The sequence below is a fragment of the Chelmon rostratus genome, chromosome 3, assembly GCF_017976325.1.
Source record: "Chelmon rostratus isolate fCheRos1 chromosome 3, fCheRos1.pri, whole genome shotgun sequence".
NCBI lineage: Eukaryota > Metazoa > Chordata > Actinopteri > Chaetodontiformes > Chaetodontidae > Chelmon > Chelmon rostratus.
In genome coordinates, this window is record NC_055660.1 from 19,576,396 (window position 1) to 19,599,789 (window position 23,394).

A 23,394-nucleotide genomic window follows, 5' to 3' on the forward strand; every position below is an offset into this window, starting at 1 on the left:
TAGGCGATAGTGTTGGCAACCAATCAGAGCTGTTGTCTATATAAACTACTGCATCATTTCGGCACGTCTTCCATCGTTTGCACAAGCCTCTAGGTTGATTGATAAATGGATTCCTACTTTCTGCATATATAGATTTATATGTATGGTCTGTCACTGCTGATTGCTGCAACTCAGCAATCAGCTGGGAGGCCTACACCATTAGCTGTTGTTTCCTGAAAACTCTGTGCACTCCTAATGATGGCTTGAAGGTAACATTTCATCATTTTTACACATTAAATTTATCACATATTTTGTATGCAAAATTCTAGTAACTATAGTTGTCACATAAATGTAGTGGAGTGAAAAGTAAAATTCATTGCCTGTAGAAGTTTGACCATTGTACCTATACCTGCTGTATATGTACACAAAAACCAGTTGCTAATATGTACAAGCATCTCTTCCTAAAGAACAAGTATCAAGATTAAAATCAGTGAAAACATATTTAATGAGGACTGAATTTGAGATGTATCCATTGCATAGGTGAAACACCAGTATTGCATTGGGAATATTTCCATTAGAGACGGCATGTAAGGAAAGGACAGTGGTGTCAGGCATCTATCTGAACATAAAAGTACCTAATTTATTTCATCTAATGTTCAAGTGCTTCAATTCCATAAAATACATACACACACATAAAATATTTCTGTGCAGTGCTGCCATTTCAGTCTCAGTCAGGTGATCAAGATATTGCCCATTTAGAGCTACAAACAATAATATTTTCTTTAAAAAATGTCATAGAGTATGCAAAGTGCAATGAATCAGTTACTCTTTTTTTATAAAGGAAGACATGCATCCAAATGTGTTTTTAGCACCATGACATCAAATTTATATTTTACATCTGTGCCCTTGATGAAATAAATGTTATCAATTTGCGAAAGCAAAAATATGTACTATACATACGCTACAGTGATTAAGTGAGACAAGTATGCAACCTGTGTATTGTTAAAGTAATCTGTATTTCAACTGAAGACAAAAGTTCAACAGAGCCCCCTGCTGGTAAAATTTAGAACTCCAGTTAAACAAATGACTTCATTCTAACTGTTACCATCAAAAGCCCACGTGTAACAGACATAAAACATTCTGGTGTAACATTCAAGTTATAGCATGCAATACATTATTTTACAAGCAAAATATTTACATATTGTGTAAGTCTATAGTGTCCAGTCTCAGTTGGAGGCACAAAGTCTCATCATCACCCCAATGGAGGCATCACATAGTAGAGTCTGGTCGACAGGCATAAGTATTTCTCCATGGTCCTTTGTGTCCATGTTGGTTGATCCGGAGAACAGCTCATAAACTTTGACTCCAATATGATCTCTATATTTTTACAATCCATCTCTCAGTAGGCCTATTGCAACACACTGATGTTCCCAGTTTGGATACCATCTCACCTAATATCCCACTCTGTAGATTCACCCTGTTTGACCAGATTACATTCTAATGTTACTGTGGGTAACAGGAAAAGAGGAACTGAAACCTTTGTAATGAAACATTAACAGTTTCCTTAACAACAGTGAATGACTGTTTTGTACTGAAAGAGCTGGACTCTGCATTACAAATATTGTATCTCTTGTCATTCTTTGTTTGTCAGGTTCTTTGGTACGTCATTATATTAACGATCACAGGCCAGCCAGGTCTGCAGATTATACCCCTTCTCTGCAAGTCCTTGTGTTTCCAATAGCTGCATTTCACTGTCGTTTGAGGGTGCCATCAAGCGAACTTGACCCCAGCAGCTTCAAGACACCAGGCGGAAATGAAGAAAAGCTGTATTTCCTGTGTACTTTCCACCTGCAGTCATTGTCTGTTATTCAGAGCATATAAATAACTGCACAGAATCTTTCCTCTCAAACCACCCAAACCAGCAGGCCAGCAGTCTCAGGGTAGAGCCCCACTAAAAGTGACAATGGGCAGGCAGAGGAGGGAGCAGAAGGTGGGGTTGAGAGGCTGGATTTGGGCTGAGGTCTGGGATTTTCTTAGTCTCCAGTCCGTGGAGCTGTCAGGTTTATAGCACACCGAGATGTCACATCTATATGGGAGGGAGACACGTGGGTTAGACAATAAAACAACGCTTGAGTGGCTGGTGTAAACACGTGTGTCATTTTTTCTATGCATGTATGTTCCCTGAAATGAAACTGGGTTGTGGCTGCGGTGGATGCAGGTGAAAAAGGAAACTGCTGTGAGAGTACGAGAAGTAAACAAGCTTGTCGATGTGAAACCCCTGAAAGATAACGTTTGAATTGATAATCATGTTGAAGGTATTAGAAGATCAGGGGCTATCTCCATGACGACTGATTTCAGTTTTAAATCATCGTAGTGAGGACATCGGTTAAGGTTAGAGTAAGGGTTAGGAACAGGCGAGGTGAAGTCTCCAGGAAAAGAGTGTAGCTGTGTGTGTGCCTGTGTGTGTGTGCGTCTTAAGGCCACACCTGATGACACTCTGCAGTATTTTTTTCTCATCCTGGTCCAGACACACAGCAAAGGTTGTGTTCCCAGCACCGCTGACTTGCACCTTGTCCACCTTCACCTCTGTCATGCTCAGCTGCTACAAAAGGAAAGAACAGAGCAAAACTAAATGCATTGCACCTCATGAATAAACCTGCTGGAGACACAAAACAGGAAAAATGCTAAGCGGTGGAAAATTCCCTCACAAGCGTGTCGTTCACTGGATGTGATATTGGTACTGTGGCTTGTCTGCGTTGTTTTATTTTTGTTTTTGAAGCACTTGTTTTTGTCTCAGAGTTGTAAATAGAGCCCTGGGCTAAAAATCAATCATTTAAATAGGTGTTTGTTCTGCTAAGGTGTGTAATGTTGACTGCAAATCAAAGCTCTAAATCTAAATGAGGTTAAGAGATTGAGCTACAGTGTTGAGCAAATAATATTATTGCCAAAACACACGTGAGCAAAACAGATGTGGGTCTTGCCTGTGTTGTGGCTTTTTGCTCCATCAAGCTGTCGGGTTGAATAACTTTGTTCTCAGCGTATGTTAGATGAGAGATTCAGCTGAGATGTTATCAGGGCTACGTTGAGGTCTCTGTTTTAAACAGAGAACGTGTTGCAGAGTTGTTTGTGAAAAGGTGCTGCCGCCGCGCTTGTTTTAACCACAGCCCTCCGAGACGGGGCAACGGCGCGTCTAGCTCACCTGGTTGTAGCCCTTCTTGCTTTTACCGTTCTGTCTCTTCAGGACCTCAGTCATCGTGAGCTGCAGGCACTCCATCTTTGAGTCTGACAGAGATTGTTTTAGTTAAATTATGAAAACACTTGCAAATCTGACAGTAATTGCTTCATGTTCCCCAAATGCAGCTATCAAAGAGGAAAAAATGAAGGAGCTTCCATTTACCATTAGCTGGAGCAACAGTATAGTTCCACTGAGATCAATGAATGATCTCCTTTGTTGAGATATTGACTAATGAAAAATACTCATTTTCACCATAAACAGTAATTATTATGTTCTGTTGTGACTTCGCCATATTTAATAGTAGCCAATGGCTGTAACGTACCTAGTTCCTCCGGGTTCTTGCACGCTTTGGTTAAGTTTACTGAAGTACAGACTTTGGTTTCTCTTTTCCACTGGCTTCTCCCGCTAATCACCACCTAAACGGGCGGAGAAGGGAGAATGAGATTATTGCTGTTTTGGAAAAACACTAAAACACTGGGAAACGTGACAAACCTGAAAGACATTTGGGAACAAAGTTTCTAAGTGAGGAAATGTCTCTAATGAAAGATAAGGGATTAGGAGCTATTATAACATCAGCAGAAGGGGGACATCGTGTTTACTAGTCTCTAATGGTTCATACCGCAGGAGCTATAGAGGCAGAAGCTCCAGCTTAGCAGGACAGAGCACGTGCCCATTGCTTTTTCGCAGACTTTGTATTTTATCACTAAATGTCGACGTGTCATTTCCTGTGGATGCTGAAGTGACCATGAACGAAACCAGCTGACCTCGTGTGAATGGGGGAGATGTAAAGGGATGTTTTTCTGCTAATAAAATGGTGTATTAGTGAATTCTCGCAGAGCTAAACAAGACCCAAAGTTTGCTAGTGAGTAAGAATGGTGTCTTACCCTGTTGTACACCACCTCCAACATTAGAGGCACAGCTTCTCGGTCGCCGTCAATACCAAACCGTTTACTGGCAGCACCTACATAAAGAGAGACAACGACACAAACGTTTGTGAGAGCAGCTTTTCAGTCACGCAGTTCCAAATAGTTGTAAATAATGGTACAATAGGCCTACTGTTAAATATGAATAGTAACAGTTAGAAGAAAAAATAGATGCTGTGTCAGAGGGTTTACAGACAGCATTCAATGTAGAAGATATTCACTTGTTTTAACAAAAACTTGATTAACTAAAGAATATAATGAATAGCAGAATTATTTCCACAGTAACTACTGCCCACAAGGCATAAATAGCTTTCCCTGAATGGTTTACTTCTCAAAGGAAATTAAAAATCAGAAGTGCAAGTGGTGGCGACAAGTGAAACCAAAAAAGTAGAAGTAGACTGAATCATGACATAGAAATAGCAGATGTTCCTTCACCATAAATTCAGTCCTGTCTGGACCTCATAAAAAAACCTGATGATGCATTTCACTGCGTTGAAAGCATGTTTTTTTTTTTTTTTTTTTATTGTGGCACAGTTGCTAGGACATGTGCATGTGTTCAGTGTGTGTGTGTGGCACGCTCACCCATGGCCTTGATGGCTCGCGTTCCTGCGGTGTGACCCAGTTCTAGGGAGTGGACGAACACCTCGGTCCTCCTCTCTCCACATGCTAACGTCAACTACAACAGCAGAGATCCTCAATCAATCTCTGAATATAGAACAGTGTTTCATTCAATTTTACAAACGCCCAGAGGGCACCAGGGCTCTATTTCTGTTTACAAGGCAAGAAAGGGGCTTCAAGGCAGGGTTGTATGTAGTGTATAATAGCTGTGTGTGTGTTATGTGTAAGAGTATGTCTGACCTCAGCCTGATAGAGCTGGATCAGAGCAGGCCGGGCAGCGTAGCGGCAGTAGTACAGGACCAAGTCGGCCAGGATGGGTAGACGCTGCTCATATGAACTATCATATGACTCTGACTCCGTCTTTGAGGTTTGCTGCAAACCAACACAAAACAATTTAACACTTAATACAATTACACTACAGGCTGATTTATGTAGGTTTAGCCTGAATACCACATCAGAGACTGCTGAAAAGTATTTACGCTTCAGGCTAGCAGATATCTTCATTAATAATTCATGTTCATTCATATGGCGCCAATCTGGCGTCACAATAATATAGAGCAGGTCAAGATCAAACTCTTTAATGTGCGGGGATGTCCTGATAACAAGTCTCTGAAAAATACATCGGTTGAGCTACAGGCTCCAGTTGTACCTGGCAGACGACGTTGGCGGGCAAGTTAAGCAGGGTGAGGGTGTTTCTTTCGTACCAAGGGTCCAACATACCAAGGAGATGGGCAATGTCGTTGGTACTGTCCCCTGTGCCCATGAGGTGAAGATCCTGCTAAAGCAAAGGCAACAATTAACCGAACAGTGATCTTCTCATATAGGCATGGGACTTTATTAGCTTTCACAACGTAAAAGTGTGTATTTCTTTATCCGTATGGCAAAACTCAGCTCTCTGACAGTTGAGTTAAAGCTCTGGTAGGCAGTTTTTCTTTTTTGCCATCATTAGTAAAACATTCAACAGTGACCTTTGAGCATAATGTAATTCAAGTGATCTGAGAGAAACCTAGACTATAACACCTCCACTTGGCTCTGGTTTCAGGCTTTAGAGAATCTAGTCCCTGACTGGAGACTTTAGCCAATCACAGGTCATTCACTCGTTTTAGTGCTGGAGAAAGTTATGATCACACCTCCTTTGCCTACAATGGGGTATAGTATGGACGAGTGGATCGGTTGTTGCCTACTGAAGCTTTACAAACTAGAAAAGAAGCTTGAAGCTTGGAGTATTCTTCTACTTACGTTAGACAAGGCCGCTCCTTTCAGAGTTCCAGTTTGAACCACAGAACCAGGAGACCTCAGCCCCCGCGGCCCCGCTGCCGAGTCCCTCTTCACAGGCACGAAGTAGAACTGAAGCTTAAATGCCCTGCTGAGACGTGGACACGCACTCTCCTTCCTCCTCAGGCTGTTGTAGGCCCGCGCCACCTTCCCTGCTACGTGATCAGCACCGAACACCACCACCCTCAGCGTTGTATTCTTACTGTCCTCATCGCTGCTGAGGATAGGCCTCCTCCGGAAGCAGACGTGTCTGAGAGTTTGGCTTTGTGAGTGGAGTAGGGGCTCGGGACTACGTAACTTGACCTGCTGTGGTAGAGAGTTGGAGCGCCTCTCCCGCACCACTAACAGGTCTTTTGATTCTGTGTTTCCTAAGCTCTTGGCCCGAGACAGTGACCGAGTTCTGTTGGGTTTGATGAAGAGGCGGTACAAGTGCTGGCTGAGCCGAGCCGAAGTTTTGGCAGACTTTGGTGAGCATTTCTCAGCGACGGGAGAGGAGCAGATATAGTCGTCAGAATCTTCAAAGAAGTCACTGTCAGCTCCAGAAGCGACAGAGAAGAGAGATGGAGCGTAAGACTCTGAGGTGACGGACAGGGTGGAGAACATTGAGTCTTTGGAGGCGGTGGACAGGGAGGAGATAGTGGAGAAGGTGGAGGCACGGTGGTCAGAGCTGCAGTCGTTAGGGATGATAGACATCGAAGGCAAGTCTACTCCATGTTCCACATCTTCTTTGTCTTCCTCCTCCTCCTCCTCCTCATCATCATCATCATCAGTGTCTATCTCCTCTTCTTCCTCAGCCTCTCCATTAGTAGCCATATCATCAGGGTCATGCTCCAAAAGGATGTTCAGAACATCTGTACGAATCAAAAAAAGACAAATATCAATCACAATCAGTTATCAAAATGACAGAAAAACCCTAAACCCCAATAGCTTAAAAAACTCTGAAACACGTCTGAAAACACCCACCCAATGACTCTCTGATTGGCTAGTGTTCGTTGCTTGGTTAGGGTTAGGGTTAGACGATTGGTTAGATTGTAAGAGTTAGAAATAATGCAGGGAAATGGAATAATGGTGTGTTGACACATTGACTTGGCACCTGCATTTCTGTCATATCATATGACAGCTTAAAGCAGAGAGGTCTCTTGCACATGAGAATCAAAGTGTCACACAGAATACTTTACCAAAGTTGTCTTTTTCCCAGTGAAACATGTAACACTTGGCTGTAGGCAGAGGCAGAGTTTGCAGCATTCCTGAAAGCGACGACAGAAAAAAAGAGGAAAATAAACTGAAATATCATTACCGTTTTGTACACTGTGAACACATCCCCCAGTTCATGAAAGCTGCCCTCTTACCATCAGACTTCCTTCCATTGGACGCCGGGATTCTCATCGTCTCCCTCAGTCTCTCAAGTTCCTGGATCACATGACTGCGGCCCTTCAGAGGGTCGCTCATGGCAGCGGCCGTCTCCAAGACATCACTTAACGCGGAGAAGATCTGCCCCAGTTCATTCACAGTTTTTGCCTGCAACGAATTCATGACGTGGTTTGGTAAGTACAGGCACATGTCTTCTTCTTGTACTGCACAGTACATGTAATTGTTTACATGACAGTATAATGCATGAAATATCATCCAACTAACTACTGCTGTTCATTTTACATGGATTCAAAAAGGGTTTAAAGGAAAAAGCAATTGATTTCATTTTAAACTCATATCTGTGTATGAATAACAATAATGAAACCCCTTAGCACAAAAGTAAATCAAATCAAATCATACTCAGACTATAATGTTATTGTGTTTGGGGACTATCTCTGGATTCTAGTCCAGAGCCCAGAGCCTGGGAACCTCCGCTCCGAGCACACACCTGCAGGGCTCTGTGGATGCTATGCAGGGGGTACTTGGTGCCGAGCGTGGACTGGAAGGCGTGTTTGATCAGGGTGATGTACGTCTCTCTCTGCGAGTGCTGAATGCAACAGAGCTGCTCGGCCACGGAGAGAAAGTCGGCGGGCACCTCGCTGGGGTTCATCAGCAGCACAGTCCTGCAGACGGCAGACAGACAGGGTCAGTGGGGATGTGTGAACATGAGGGAAGATGCAAACAGGACGCCATTGTGGTGGTGCTGCAGGCGGAGCTGGCGGAGAAGGGAATGAAAAGGGACTTTCCTACTGGAAGGGCAACCCACCTAAGTGCTATAATTCAGTTAACCACAGAAAACTGGGTGCTGTTTCATTCTACTATAAATCCTAAATTGTGCACTCAAACATATAGGATGCTGCTTTCTCGTGTGGACTCACATGGTTTTGGTGCACTGGCTGGACGTGATAAGGCCCTGCTCTTCTCTCACCAGTCTCTGAAAGGAAATCCCTGCAAAGAAAAGAGAAAATTTATTTTACTTGATCTGTTGATGATTTTTAACTAAACATGACAAGAACACAACGTTATGCACGACATTGCCTTGGTGGAAGGGGCAGATGAAATTACAGCGTTTAGGACATCTTGCACTGCTGTTGGCCACTGAGCTGCAGCACTGAAGCAGTGGGCATTTCATTGGTCAAAGGCTGCAGTCAAAGCAGTTTTAGAGGCAGACTGTCATGTTACAGATGTAACTGTTGGGCGACTATTATCAGCTGATATCAGTCATGAAGTCACCGAAAATGTGTAAAAACATCCTGTGGCTGTAATTACAAAATACTGTGTCTTTATGTCTGAGGGATCTTAACAACGAAACAGACAGGTGTCTTTAAAGAAGCTACCTGAAAAACACACCAGTTAGTTTAAACGTATTCATTCATGCCTGCTGCTGTGTTTTTAGCCCTCACTTCGACCCTTCCTGTCAATTTCAGCGGACGTGGCTTCTGCTTTTTTTTGTAAATGCTTCATCCGCTTTCAAATAATTTCAGGTTAGTAAGAAGAAGTGCCCACTTCACTCGGAAGCCTTATCTTCTTCCTGCCACTGCTGTTGTTGATGCTGTTTGTGGTGTAAGCAGCGTCCTTTTGCGCAAGCGTCTCCCTAAATGCATTTCTCTGACTCGTCACTAGGGGGTAGATGTTCACAAGGGTTGAGAGACCACAGTGAGCCAGTGTTTCAGACGCTCACTGCAGACTGGTGGAGACACACACAGACACAGACACAGACACACACACACACACAAACACAGGCCCATCTATATTTACCCGGGGCCTTGATCTCCAGCTGTAGTGTGGAGAGCAGGTTTCTACACACACTGCTGTAAGGCTCAGGCCAGGTGAGGAAGTGGCGAAACACGTCAATGGCTTCCTCCAGCAGCTCTGCGTCTGGAGGACAGTATGGCGTCTGCAAAAGATTCACAAAACACAACTAAACACAAAGTACTGTACTTGCACTTTACTTGAGTACTTCCATTATACGCAACTTTAGACTTTGAGGAGAACAATGGTGTGACTACAGATGCAACTATGTTCATCATTGATCAATCTGTCAATTATTTATTATGTTAATTTCTTATATTGATCATCAAAAATAACAATTGCCCATTGAGCTGCCTGACTACAGCTTTTTTTCTTCACAACAGTCAAAAAACTGTCAAACAATTCATTTTAAAATAACATGCAGAGAAACAGGATACATCCTCATCTTGAAAATAAATGAATGAACAAATCAGCCCTGGGTTAGTGTGGACCAACCACCTCTGGTCTAGAAAGGAATATATAAATATCTTCTTGTTCATATCCTTTACTACGTCATCAACTTAGAACACATCACATACCTCGTATACATAGTTCAGTGTAATAATGTTACGTTATTTCATTATCCGCTGTCTTATCACACTACAGGCTTTATGACAAACAACCAAAAGTAGATTTATCACGTCGTTACAAAACCTCAAAGCTGAAATATTATTAGCTGCTACACAGCTCAAACTGAACTCTGGGGTTCTCGGTTCCTACTTAAAAAAACACAAACAATCATAAGCTTCTCTCACAGTAGTAGCTCAAAAACGTCGCAGTGGTTAGACTTGAGGAACTGAATGGCCTATTGATGAAGCGAGCTCTTACGTACATGAGGGAACTGAACTAAATGGTGCTGAGAGGTGACAAAAGGTGAAAGGTTTGGACGATTTGTACCTGAAGGAGCGTGGAGGAGAACATGATAGCCAAGGGAGCCACCAGCTCGTACTGACACTGCTCCTGGACCTGAACACACATGTGAACACACACACACACACACACACACACACACATTGAGAGGGACAGACAGACAGGCATTACTACACAACATACACAGTGTATAATACATTCTCTTTGACCATGACCTTTGGCCTTTGTCCTCTCACCTCTTTGGTCTTCCTGATGATCTGTTGCAAGAGGATGAGGAAGTTCTCGGGGTCCCTCTTCACCATCTCCTCCAAGCTCCAGCGGTTCATGGACTGGCCCGCCGAGCACATAAGCACTGAACGGCAGCACATGTGGTTTCATGTGAGCGCACAAATTCAAAATCCACAGCAAACATAGAAACAGATACAGAAGTCTCATATTTTACACCGCCACAAGAAGTTTGTTCCAACCCCAGAAAAGACTGATCTCTGTGTGTGAAAGGAAACACAAAACATTTCCCATGGAAGAAAAGCATATTTTTCTGTAACTTCTCAAGCCGATTTTACCCATAAAACCTGTGGACATGAGTAATGCAGAGCCACACTGCGTGCACTGGTAGTGAAAGATCAACCAGTCAGCTAAATTAAATTACTTTGCAATTTCAAATTGAATTATCAGTGCACACGCGCAGAGGATACTTCACACACTATATGTTGTCAGGGCTTCAGCAGACGTGTAGGAGATAGAGTCCATCATTAAGGAAGGACATTCAGTAAACAGTGGCTCAACAAGCCAGGATATTAAAAAAAACTGCCTGTTTGTGCTCCAACAGAGTCAACAGACACTAACTGCTGCTGCTGGGTTTAGTCTCACCTGTTGCTGCATTCTTGGAATATAAACTGAAAGAATGAGGTGTCTGTAGTTACTGTATATCTGTGTGTGGCCTGCAATGTAAAGATATATAATTTGCTATGCTGTTTACTGCTAAATGTTTGTACCAGAATGTTCTGGTCATGTATGTGTAGTTAGTTAGTAAAAATAAAAAGTGGGCCAACTGTGTTAGTGCTTTTAGCATGCATGCTGCTGAGACGGCAGCTTAGGCCAAGTTTATTTAGCTTGTTCGGTCGTTGTGATGAAATAAAGAAATAAGAAATAATAAAATAAGAAAGACTTGGTTGAGAGATCACCATAAAATCCATGTTAATGCAAGAAAATACAATACAAACAGGCAACATTAACAAGTGAATAAACTGTGACATACTATTAAAAAGAACATTAGCAATATTAGTTAGACATTTTGAGAGCACAGGCCATACTGGTTTTGGTTTCTGGTTTCTGAGTCAAAGTCACTCAGGTTTGCCGATGCACATACAGCCATAGCATACAACCGGTTGTTGTTCAAGGTTGGTACATGCAGGCAAACAGGGTCTCTTGTAGTTTTAATAGATTACATACAGTAGACCACTAACACTGATTCTACATGCACTTAAACAGTGGATTGCTTTTTCTTTTTTTTCTTTTTTCTTTTTTTTGTTTTAACATGGCTGTATTGTAAGCTCAGTTTTATGTAAATAATGCTTTCGGTGACCTTAACTTCACAGCACACCGTACATATTTATTGCACATACATCTCACCTAAGCATTTTCATTTCCTTTATGAAATCCTACAAATCACAGCCTATAGGAATGAAAGACCATCATATATATAAACAACACTGTGTTTACGAAGTGGTTGTCAAGACAATCTAGCACTTGGCACTTGAACTGGCATGAACCAAAATCAGGTTTGCAACTGCTCCCAGCAGGGATTTAAATGCCATAACTGTCAATGCTGCGTGGTGCACTTCAAGGGTGTGTTTTATCACCTTTTGTTCAGTGTTTCAGTTAGGATGTTTGTACGGTACCCGGACAGACTTCCTGTTGCATGAAAACAGAGCTAAGGTATCCTCCCCTGAAGATGTGTTTTGGTACTAAACGGTTCAAAAAGTTGAAGAGAAATTTGCAAAAACTGGTATTAATAGACTTTTTTTTTTTTTTTTTAACAAAGCCCACTAGAAACGTTTTGATTGTAAAAGCTTTTAAACTTAATGGAAAGAGATCAAGCTCTGATCAACTTTTATCTTACAGTGTGAAATGGAAACGTGAGATAAAGCAGCAGGAGTGAAAGCAGCGCATACAGTATCTCAGACCACACCAACCTGAGGTCTACCATCCTCACAAAAACAAGAAGAACAACAACTGAGAGCGACTGCTGACTCCACACAAGCACCTTTCTCTCCATTCAATCCCTCCACGGCTCGGAGTGTGCCCCCGAGGAGCTCAGTTTCCAAGGAAGTAACACATCAGCAGTCGCTCAGGTTACACAGAAACTTTTTCCAAGAAACTCGCAAGTTGCTGTGTTTCTCTAAAGTTCGTTGCACTCATCACGAGTATTTACTGGAGAGCTCAACAGGTTTGCAGTGGAAATGAATGTGCAAGTTCCGGATGATCCCGTTGAGGTATAAATTTGATTCTCTCAGCTGTTGAGAAGAGGGCTGCTGGCAAGCGAGCGCACGTTCCTGTGACTGTAAGAGTCAAAGACAACACAACCTGGAGATCTTCTGCCATACTGTGAACAGGCCGTCAAGTGGAGGAGGAAATGTGAAAGGTGAAAAAAAATGTATGAAAAAATGTTGTAAATGTCAAATCACAGGCCACCAGGGCATCATACCTTTAAGGTATGTATGCATCACCTTATGTGACACTGTTTGACGTGTGGGAGGCCGATGCCCATTTTAGTCATCGAAGCTGTTTTTACACCCTGCACCACAGTGGCTCCTGCCTCATGATGCCTCACTCACACACACACACACACACACACACACACACACACGCACACACACTGCGGTCTGTGCCACCACTTCCTCCCAGCTGTCTATTCACACAACTTCCTCCAGCACCCAATAACACGATCCCCGGATGATCGTACAGCAACAGTGTCACCAACAACAAGCTCAGACTGTTATTTACTCAAGCGCCCCGCGTGCTGGCGGAGCGACTGTCACACGCCGGCCATGCGTCGAGAAAGCAAACTGCCTTCTGTTCGAGTCGGCACGCTAGACAGGACATATCACATTCGAATGTGTGCGCTGGGGTTGATATTTCTGAGAAAATGTGTTGTGTTTTTACCTCCCTAGAAACAGAAAGTTACAGGTTTTACCCCATGTGACGGCCACGAGACCTCGAGCAAGCCTGCTAAAACATTCTAAGTGGCTCTAGGTAAGCTCACCAGCCCAAAAAATGAATAAAAGCAGACATTTTGACTTGTCATAGCAGGAAACGCACAATAGATTTAACAATAGCTCAGCTTCCCTGTGAGGTATTCCAGTGAGCCGGCATTCAAGATATTTGGACCCTCGTAAGTATGTCAATATTCCTGCTGTGAAGAAGTACAGTAGAATGATCTGACCTGCTCTGTACCACCTGAGCTACAGTGTGAGCTGCAAACACTGTGCACAAGACTACTATGTCAAGCAGTGACTGTTACTAACTGTAGTAGTAATGGTAATCCAGAAAGGCCATGAAGCCAAAGAACTAGTGATTTGATTGTGGTGTGGTTTCAGATACAGGAGCAAACCGTGAGTTTTTTTTTTTCTTAAGGGGGTTAATACTGCAAATCATATTCAATAGATAGAATAGAAATTACTCTTACTAATATGATTTTGAAGCATTGAAGAAGCATATCAAAAATATGTTGGTAAAAACTAAGTCTGTTTCTAAAGGTCTCATTTCTAAAATGTAAGATTTGGACTGAAAAGATCATCCTCGTTGTTGCAGTGCAGAAGCGTAATTAGTTATCGTTATGTGCATCACTGCCACCCACCCTGACTGAGCTCTTTTCAGCTCAACCAAACCTCAGCTGTGGGCCCAGTCACTGGCTCCTGAAGTCTTACCGTTCCAGTGGTGTGCCGCCGTGGGGCTTTGTCTCAGCCCATCCAGACACCTGTCCAGGGCATGCTGGATCCTGTCCTCTGTGCACGAGGTGTGCTGCATCTTCACCGCTCAGGTTCTGCGGAGGGACGAGAGATAGAGCTGATATTAAACATGAAAATACGATACGTGACTCCACTCCCCTTCACGTATTCTGTGGAAGATTATCTAGGACTCATTCGTCGGCATGCGATGGTGTTCACATGCACACACAAAAACATGCTCCTTTCATGGACGGTGTGTGTTATCGTGTTTGTTTTGCATGGGGGCAGATCACTGGCCTCGTATGAAAATCAGTCTTGAAAATGAGATACACAAACCATAAAGGGACGTTTCTAAGGGGAAGGAAAGACAGGCGCGGGGTTGCTTGTGTAGCTGTTTTGTTGCTATGGTTCCTAAAATGTCAGATTCAGTGCAAAGCATGCGATTGAACGCCAGTCCTGCCTCAAATCAGACAGCTTCAAGGAAAGTGTGGCAAAATACTGAGAAGAGCCACATTAGCTGACACGATCTGTGATATATTCAATATATTCAATCTCGCAACAACAAGCAACCTCTACCTCTAGCACCATGTTAGTTGCTGTACGTCTTTCCAGATGGAGGAAGGACTGAGTGGCTTACAGCTTTTACAAACAGGAGAATACCTTCTTATTATGAGTTACAGGTATACGCCTACTGGCAGTTATTACATGCTACAAGGAGGATGAATTTGCTGACTGCAGTCATGACATTTAAATTTTACTCAGCAAGCTGCGATAGCAACATTTAGACAAACCAAAACCCACAATTTTCATCAGATGACTTTCATGGGAGGGTAAAAGATAAAAACACTGATTTCAGTTGGGTCAGATCAGAGGGACATGATGAAAACAGTGAAATGTATAATTCCAGTATAACCACAAGTGTGTAAGTACATCACATCTACAGCACTGACTCATTGGGACGCACTGAACTTCACTTTTATCGCATTCAGTTTGTCGGTGCGTTTGGCTGTTTTTCACGCAGCATCTGAGGGCAACCCAGGTGTGGCGAGCTGTTTCAGTTCTGTTTCTGTTTCGGTATGAGACCATCCCATCAGAAGACGCGTGCATAATCAGATGCCAGGGAAGTCCCACCAGCGACTTTAAAGGGTTGAGTGACAGATTCAGAAATCCTGGCTGTCCTCGGTCGATAAACAACATTCAGGGCGACAGGACTTGAATGACAGTTTGAAAGCTTCGACCACAACCAACCAAAACCTGAAGTCAACAGAGGCTGTTATCCAAGCCGGGCAAGTGCTGCAATGAAGACAGAAGCCACAATAGTACAGTGACATTGCAAGATTCTCGAACTCCCCTGGAAATTGCACCGGTGTTTTTGTGACTGCTTGCACCCGGCACAGTCAGTCCCCCCCCCCCCCCAAAAAAAACCCTGTGCAGAAGCAAGCGGTGGTCAACACAAAGCAAGCACACACACATGCTGCTGCCCTGTCGCCATGTATCAGGGAGACTCTGTTAAACTCTCCGAGCTTTGAGGATGTCTTCTACTTTGGTCAACACCAGCAGCACCACGCTGCTTTTACTAACATTTGTTCTCATGTATTTCTTTCTCCAGACCCCGGAGCTTGGCACTTGTTGTTGAGTCCAGCCACAGGAGATTAACACTGACACTAACACTAGCATGAATGTCATCCATAGGTCAAGTTTTTTTTTTTTAACTTGACGAGCCTAAAAAAAAAATGTTGTGTTTCTCCAAGCGCATTTTTGAGACGATTCATTTGTTTGCCACACAAATGATGTCTCGGTTGTTATGTTATCTTATCTTTATATGTTTTTTAGGAACATCGAATTTCTCTTGCTTGTTGGTAAGCATTTCATGACATAGTTCTCTTACTTGAATGCTTGGATGACCTGGCTCAATGGGTTGGTAACGGGGGTGAGCTGCGATGACATAAAGAAACTTGTCTTTTAAAGATGTCTGTCTGGACAATCAGATATAAATATCAGCAACTAGTCGAGAAAGATCTGAGTGAATGTGATATGATAATCAAAAACAAAACAGTTTTTGTCTATGAATGGACATAAAATTCAGACAGTGCACACGTCTGTGAAATTTAGTTTTTAATCTTGGAAATGATTATGAAAGTGAATGTGTGTAAAACTTTACCAAATACCAGAATTAAAAATACTGGAACATTTGTTGAACATTCATTGAAATGTGGTCAGAAGAGAAGCTGCATGGCGGTGGGTTAATGCGTCACGTCAAATGTCTCTCAGCTCCCCTTTCTTCATGTCAGACTTTTCCATGGAAAACACATGCAACGTAAACACATGTACAAATTCCGGGGAAACATCCAAATTTGAGAAGCAGAAACACCATACTTCCCTAACGAAAAGAGAGCAGAGCTTTTTAAAGACGTGTCGTTTTAGAACATGAGCAGCTCAGCAGTTTTTTTGTTTGTGACATTTAGAGCCAAACTCTTATAAACCTTTGTTACACGGATCCGAGCTAAATGCACACGCAAAACTCACGAGCTTGTTTCGATGATGAAAAACAAGCATTCTGCGTGTTGGCTGACTGACTCTTTTCAGAGTGAAGTCAACACAGACACACAAATGAGCGATGACATCAAAAAGTGTTTTGCCTGATTACATCTTTGCAAAATTTCCCCAGAGAGTGTGACAAATTCCCCATTTCACATGAAAGCTAGAAATAAATGAAGATGAATGAGTCACTCGCTCTTACACGCCCACTCACCTAATAACCCTACCTGACACGCACACACACACACACACACACACACACACAAGGTGCACTGTAAATAATTTGACATTTGGAGAAATGTGCTTTTCTCGCTTTCTTTGAGTTATGTTTGCAATGGAAAAAGATTGACATCACACTCATCTCTGCCTGTTAAATATAAGGCTACGGCCAGCTAACTTCCCATTAATTTAGCATAAAGACTGGAAACAGAAGGACACAGGAGCCTGGTTCAGCCTGAAAGTTAACAAAATCCATCTATTAGCACTAAGGCTCAGTGACATGTTGTATGTTGTTTGAAGTGTCTGAAGTGTAAAATCAACATCACCTGGACTATGTGAAGTTGCCTGGCAACCTCATGGTGATACCAAGATCTCCCAAAGCACCCGGGTACGAAATCTGGCACACAACCCTGTAAAAACATGTTGTTTTGTTGTCTCTTTTTTCCCACAAATCTAAGGGACAAGATATAAAGTGTTAATAGCTGAGTTTTAGAGGTGGATTTTGTTACCCTCACGTAAAGCCAGGATAATCGTTTCTCCATGTTTCAAGGCTTTGTGCTAACGCTCGCTAAGCTAAACACCTGCTAATACCTAGGCATGCAAAGTCAAAAGTCAAGATAAAGGTCAACACAAGCACACCGTTGGAAACACATGTTACGCAAACAATTGTCCATATATCCACACTCATGCATGCTGGTACACACATATGCAAGGCTGCCACGCACACACACACTGGACAAACATCCCACCCATCTGCCTCATCATTAACACCGGTGGAGAGGTGGAGCAGGAAGCTCATGCAAACCCAGGTTCAGGAGGCCAGAGGAATGAAGCTCAATTACCCCCCCACCACCACCACCACCACTTCAATTCTTTTCCGACAGTTACCATTCAACAACAATACCAACAGCTCAAGGCGGAAACACATCCATACAGCCCGATTTCTCAGCGGTCCCTCCTCCCCAGGGAGGTATTGTGTCTGAAAGGTGTCCCGATTGGCACCGAGCAGGGGTACAGAGCCGAGCGTGTCGGACACTTGTGCTGAGGGCTCCGGTCATTGTCAGGGTCGGACGGAGCTGGACGAGAGCCCGGTCAGAGTGGAAGGAACTAATAAGTCAGAGCCGTGATGACTCCTGCATCCAGGATGGGGTTCAATGGAGGCACGTAAAGGTAATAAAAGAGGTGACGACCTCATATGAGGTGGCACGATGCAGTGAAAGTGCTGTTCTCCAGTTTATCAGCACCAACAACAGTAACAGCTCTGCTGCTGGCATCAGGTCAGTGTGTAAGTACTCGTGTTGGTGTAACCCCTTTGACACACATTAAGTCTTAACTTGCTCCATAATAATGCATCATCGAGTGCCTCCAAGCTGTACTGACAGCGCTCTAGTGAATGTACTTAGTTACATTCCACCACTCCTTAAAGTCAGCTATTGATCATTTCTTATGACAAATTACATTCAGTACAGGCCAAGTGGCTGATGGACAGCTTATCAATGTAATTGTAATACTACAAACATCAAAATACAGCCAAAACGTCTATACTGTGAGAAAATAACTGTACAAGCTTTCTCAGCGCCAAAGCATCACACCATCCGCTTGAGATTTTAACGGAAAAAACTTCAATCCCAGAGTGTCACCACAGTTGTTTACGTGGAGTTGCTGGTGGTGTTGCAAATGCATGAGTGTGTGGTGTTTCATAAGAGGATGTATGCAGCACATCCCTAAGAGTCAACAAGGTCACTTCCACTTTTTCACGGTTGCAGCTCACAACAATCAGACAATGGCAAGAAGGGTTGGCGTGGTGGAAGAGCAATTCGAAAGAATCTCTAAAAGCGAAGTGTGTTTCCACTGGATTAACAACAGCATGGAGACCTGTCAAAGAAAAGGAGAAGTAGTCCATACGTTGACTCATGCTGTGGCGCAAGGTTTCGACCTTCACGGTCTCCATGAGGCGAACATCCATGTGAACAAAAAGCAGGCCGTGTTTAAAGCACAATTAGGAGGTCACGTGATGCAAAATGACATCGTCAAATGCTACAAAGGGTTACAGCCCTTTCAGCTAATTTAAGAGGAACCGCTGATGCTGAGAACAGCAATCATAACAAGTTTAATTATACACTCCTATCCGCTATAGCCTACATTGATCACATTTTTGATCACGTTCACCCGAAGATTATTACTCCCCTTCCTATCTCGCCTAACCGTGAAAACAAGATGAGGGTAAACCTGAACAAGCACAAAACTTCAGAATATGACATAGCTGAATGGTTCATGTTCTGAACACAACTGTATGGACATTTCCCAGACAATCCGAGCACCAGCGCTGCACCTCCACCTGTGTCTCTCTGGCTCTTTCCCATGCCGTCCCCTTTTTCCTCCCTTTCCATCTCCCCACAGGCTGCTTCCCATCTCTCCCACTGATCCCATTACCAACTGCTTCCTAACAGGAAGTGAGCTTCCCTGCTCAGCTGAGGAAGCAGGTGCCTCCCCATTGTTGTGGTGTGATCAGACTCCGAGATATACTCCCACAGACCAGAGAGAAGAGTGTGTGTGTGTGTGTGTGTGTGTGTGTGTGTGTGTGTGTGTGTGTGTGTGTGTGTGTGTGTGTGTACAGCATGCCTGTCTGCCCCCTCCCCCTCACTCACCCCCACCGATTGATAGAGTCTGATATTCACATCCAGTCTTCCTCTGCTGGCCCACAGAGCTGTTGCCCCCCCTTTCTCTCCACTGACCTACTGGATGTGAACTGGCCTCTTATGGATTTAGGAAACAACAGCAGTCCAACTCCAAAGCTCTGCTGTAACTAAGTGCTTCCCTTTAGTTCAAACAGCCGCTCCTGGTGAGAACTCAGCCATCTGACACACTAACGCTGGAGTAAAGAGTGGAGCATATAAAACACATCTTTTGTTTTTACCTTTGCTGAAGTGAATCTCACAGACGAGCCTGAAAGTACATTCTCAATCCAGGGAACAGCAGCTGACAACAAGCCCACATTAAGAGGAGCTTGTTTTGCAGTTTTCGGTCACATGACCTGAACTTTAAACTCATGTTGGTCATGAGGTGACATTGTCAACTGATGCTCCCATGGTCAAGGGAAGCTAAACTTTTAAGGCTTTTGTTCTGCAAGCAGCACAAGTGAATGAAAGAACTATATCTTGCTGTACATCCTCACATCAAACTCATTCAAATACACCTGCAGTATGTGCAGCTGCATAGAAGTGACTCAAGATTTAGCTTTAAAAATAAAATGAGACGCCACAATCTGCTCCAGCACATCTAACTACAGCACCAAAACACAGAGGCTGTTGGGACACTTAGAGAACAGAGAGCTGCTTTATATAAACTTTGATCTTCACTTCCTCAATAAACACTGATAAACATATGATGAAACTGTCATGAATGCAAACATCAGGTGCTGTGATATCAGGTTATAACTCCAAACAACTGGAAGCCAGGGGTGGCTCTGCTTCACAAACTGGACTGTGTGAGTCCTTGTCTGCTCAGCTTCACACTGAGCAGCACTGGGTCTTATCATTCAGCACATAATGAGGATGCAGATATACATGATGTCCAGTACAATCCTGTCACACGCTACGTGTAAAAACATTTTGTGGACTGTAAAGCTTACATCACTGAGTACTTTTTGCAATGACAGGTGTGTCATGCATGTGCACAAATGCATATGCATAACACGCACACACACGCATGCGGTGGTGGGGCTGGGGGTGGGGGGGTTGACCTCAAAGTGTGTGCCGTAAAGGTGAAAATGAAGATTTTACTGATACCACAGCCATAAAGAGACAAACAGGAAGCAATGTTGTGAATAACACACAATGCTGCACTGACTGGGATAGTGCAATCAACCTCTGCTAGATGCGAAATAAAAAAAAATAAAAAAACACAACGACACACTGTGAGAGTGGATCAGCTTGCCTCTTCATCTCTGATATCTGTGGTAAACAACAAAGGGTGTCGATATCTGCGTCATCAATCTGTGTTCTTTTTTCTCTCTTTTTCTTCACAATTTCAAGGCTGACACATGACCTGCTCCGGCAGTTTTTATTTCTCAACAGGATGGAGAGATGATTGTATTCAAGCTGATTGTGTAATTGAACAATTTCTAAGAAGAATGGATGATGCCTTCTGCTGCTTGCGTACGAAGAGTCTGTCCTCATCTGACAGGCAGGATGGAAGGAACAAGACGTTCATTACATGTAATGCTCACTTCTTTTGGTGAGAAGCTTGTGGGAACTGTATTTCTTTAGTGGTTAATATTGTAGGCCGTCGCTGAGAGAGCAAAGTCAGCAGCATGTACCTCATGTCTATAGAGATGCATCAAAGCTATGTTTAGAAGTCAGTTTGTAGAATCAAGTCTACCCCCCAGAACGGAGCTGCGTAGATGTGAAACTTGGGATTTGGGGTTGAGTCACAATCACAAAAAAAAAAAAAAAAAAAAGGATTTGAGACTTGACTCGCACTTGAATGGTACAAAGGTGGACTTGCCTGAGACTGGACTTGGTCTCTTTAAACAGCTTTGAAAAGAAAATGATCAAATGGACATCAGTCTGACCTGAAAGGCCTGCAGTTCATATGCTTATTAGGACTTGACTTGACACTTGTTTTAGACTTGGGACTTGATTTAGACTGGGGTCTGTTCACTGCTGTTTGCTAATCTGTACGTGCATAAGTTGTTTAAAGACTTTTTGTCACTCCAGTGGAGGCTGAGTGAAGTCTGCCTCAAGTGATGTCACTTGAGTCAGCATTTATTGCATTACAGGTAATGTAGGTGCAGGTTTTGACATGGAAGATGAATGTGTTTGATGGAATAGATGGTTGGTTTTGATGTTTGTTTGTTTTTAACTGTCCATCCTGAGTAAACTGAACTGCTGGAGAACTTGCTCAACTTTAGACCTGAAAGTTTTAATGAGTTTTATTTTCTAGTTTGTCCAGTCAGTATCGCTGCAGGTCACAATTCGCCATTTTCAGTTATCGCCGGTCATGACCTGAATTAAACGTCAGCTTCATTACCAAATGCACCTGGACTGTACCTTAAGTCTGCATGTGGCTGATAAGTGGTTGGTTTATATTGTAAAGAGGATGTTCAGTTCAGGCGTTGGCTCTGTGCAGTTTCTATGGGGTGGAGTCCTCAAAGGCCATTGACAGACTGCGTCGTGTCTGATTGATCTTAAGCTTCGGTGACAGTTAACAGGATTCTTTGCTTGCATCCTCGGTCGCCACCTTTCAGAACAGTTGTATATCTATCAGAACAGATGAATTATAACTGCACACAAATGTTCAAATCAATTACACTTCACCTGATCTGTAAAACCAACTGCAGCCATTAAAATCACCCCACAGACCCAGATCATCTTGTCATACAGCTGACACAGTTATCTGAGATTAACAGAACACACTGACCTAAACGTGGGTTCCCACTTACAGATGCAATTACAGACATTTAAAGCGCGATAACGTTCAGCCGACTAACACGTGCTTCTGCCTCTCCACTTCCTCAGCGTTTATTAAAAGCATTAGTTATAAAGAGTGCCTGAAAAAAAAGCAGAAGTTCCCAACATGATATCACAGCGGGGTCTGTGAGCTCATGGATGATGGCTGTCACCATCACAGCCCTGCTTTTCCCATCACTGTGCGGCCGACGCTGCCCATCAGTGCCTCTGACGGAAAACAAGACACCCGAGGCTTTCACACGTCAGAGAAATGAGCTCTGATAGCATAAAACACACTTACATGAGTCAAAACAAGATGGCATACAAGGTTGGCTGTGACAAAACCAGCTTCACCAACCCCAAGATCATAGTGGATACACTATGTATTGTTGTCATAAATCATCATATTCTCACATATTTAATGTCAATTATGTAGATGTAAAGATGTCAACACTTCCCAGTCAATAGTGTCAGTGGTTATCAGAGAAGACAGGCTCATCAGTGACTGCTGTCCTCATCTGAACCCCCAGGGCAGGGAGCAGGTGCCCTTCAGAATCAGATAATACCCATTACTGCCTCAGCTGTCTTACCTGCAGCTTACTGTCCAGCATCCATGGCCTCTGTACGCGACTGAAGAATCCAATGAGTCCAAAGCGAAGTTTCTCCAGCTCAGTGCCGCTGCCATTCATTCGCCACGCACATCACGGTTTAACAGACAAACCCACATCCTGGGCACGGCGGAGCACTGCAGTGAAATCAGCCGCTACTATCTGGTTGTAGCTCTCTGCCGCGCTCAAACTCTTCTGCGCTTCACACACTGCGGCTCACAAACAAGGCAAACAGGAAGTGTATGAGAGAGGTGCATGTGAGCACAATGTGGAAGGCTGCTGCTGAGTGCAACTGTGTGTGTGTGTGTGTGTGTGTGCTTCCATGTGCATGTTTGAGAGGTTGCATGTGGATTTTGAAGGGATGTTGGCCCCTAAAGGGAAGTCATCTGTTTGACGTGTTTGTTTTCATGCTATTTCCACACTTGTGTGTAAAGTGTCTTTGTTTGCGTGGCTTTGTTCGCTATTTGCTTCAGCTCGACAAGCACTGGCAGCACAGTGCTTAACTGTCTTAACTCAATAAACCCAAAA

The 23,394-nt window shown here is 43.4% G+C and overlaps 1 protein-coding gene across 2 annotated transcripts; it reads right to left on the bottom strand.

The window, feature by feature from the left end:
• Positions 1 to 466: 466 nt before the first annotated feature.
• On the bottom strand, positions 467 to 23,139 carry pik3r5 (phosphoinositide-3-kinase, regulatory subunit 5). 2 transcript variants are annotated; one of them, XM_041965081.1, is made up of 18 exons: positions 22,849 to 23,139; positions 14,031 to 14,146; positions 10,338 to 10,453; positions 10,129 to 10,197; positions 9,199 to 9,337; positions 8,319 to 8,388; positions 7,889 to 8,063; positions 7,380 to 7,548; positions 7,209 to 7,277; positions 5,995 to 6,881; positions 5,405 to 5,530; positions 4,996 to 5,127; positions 4,720 to 4,813; positions 4,099 to 4,175; positions 3,537 to 3,630; positions 3,179 to 3,261; positions 2,466 to 2,578; positions 467 to 2,065 (listed from the first exon to the last, which is right to left on the bottom strand). In XM_041965081.1, exons 2-18 carry the CDS (start codon positions 14,128 to 14,130, stop codon positions 1,915 to 1,917), a joined length of 2,664 nt encoding a protein of 887 aa, XP_041821015.1. In that variant the 5' UTR covers positions 14,131 to 14,146; positions 22,849 to 23,139; the 3' UTR covers positions 467 to 1,914. The 2 variants fall into 2 exon arrangements, with proteins under 2 accessions (XP_041821015.1, XP_041821007.1); XM_041965073.1 differs by having other exon boundaries at positions 2,466 to 2,581; positions 22,849 to 23,137.
• Positions 23,140 to 23,394: the final 255 nt, after the last annotated feature.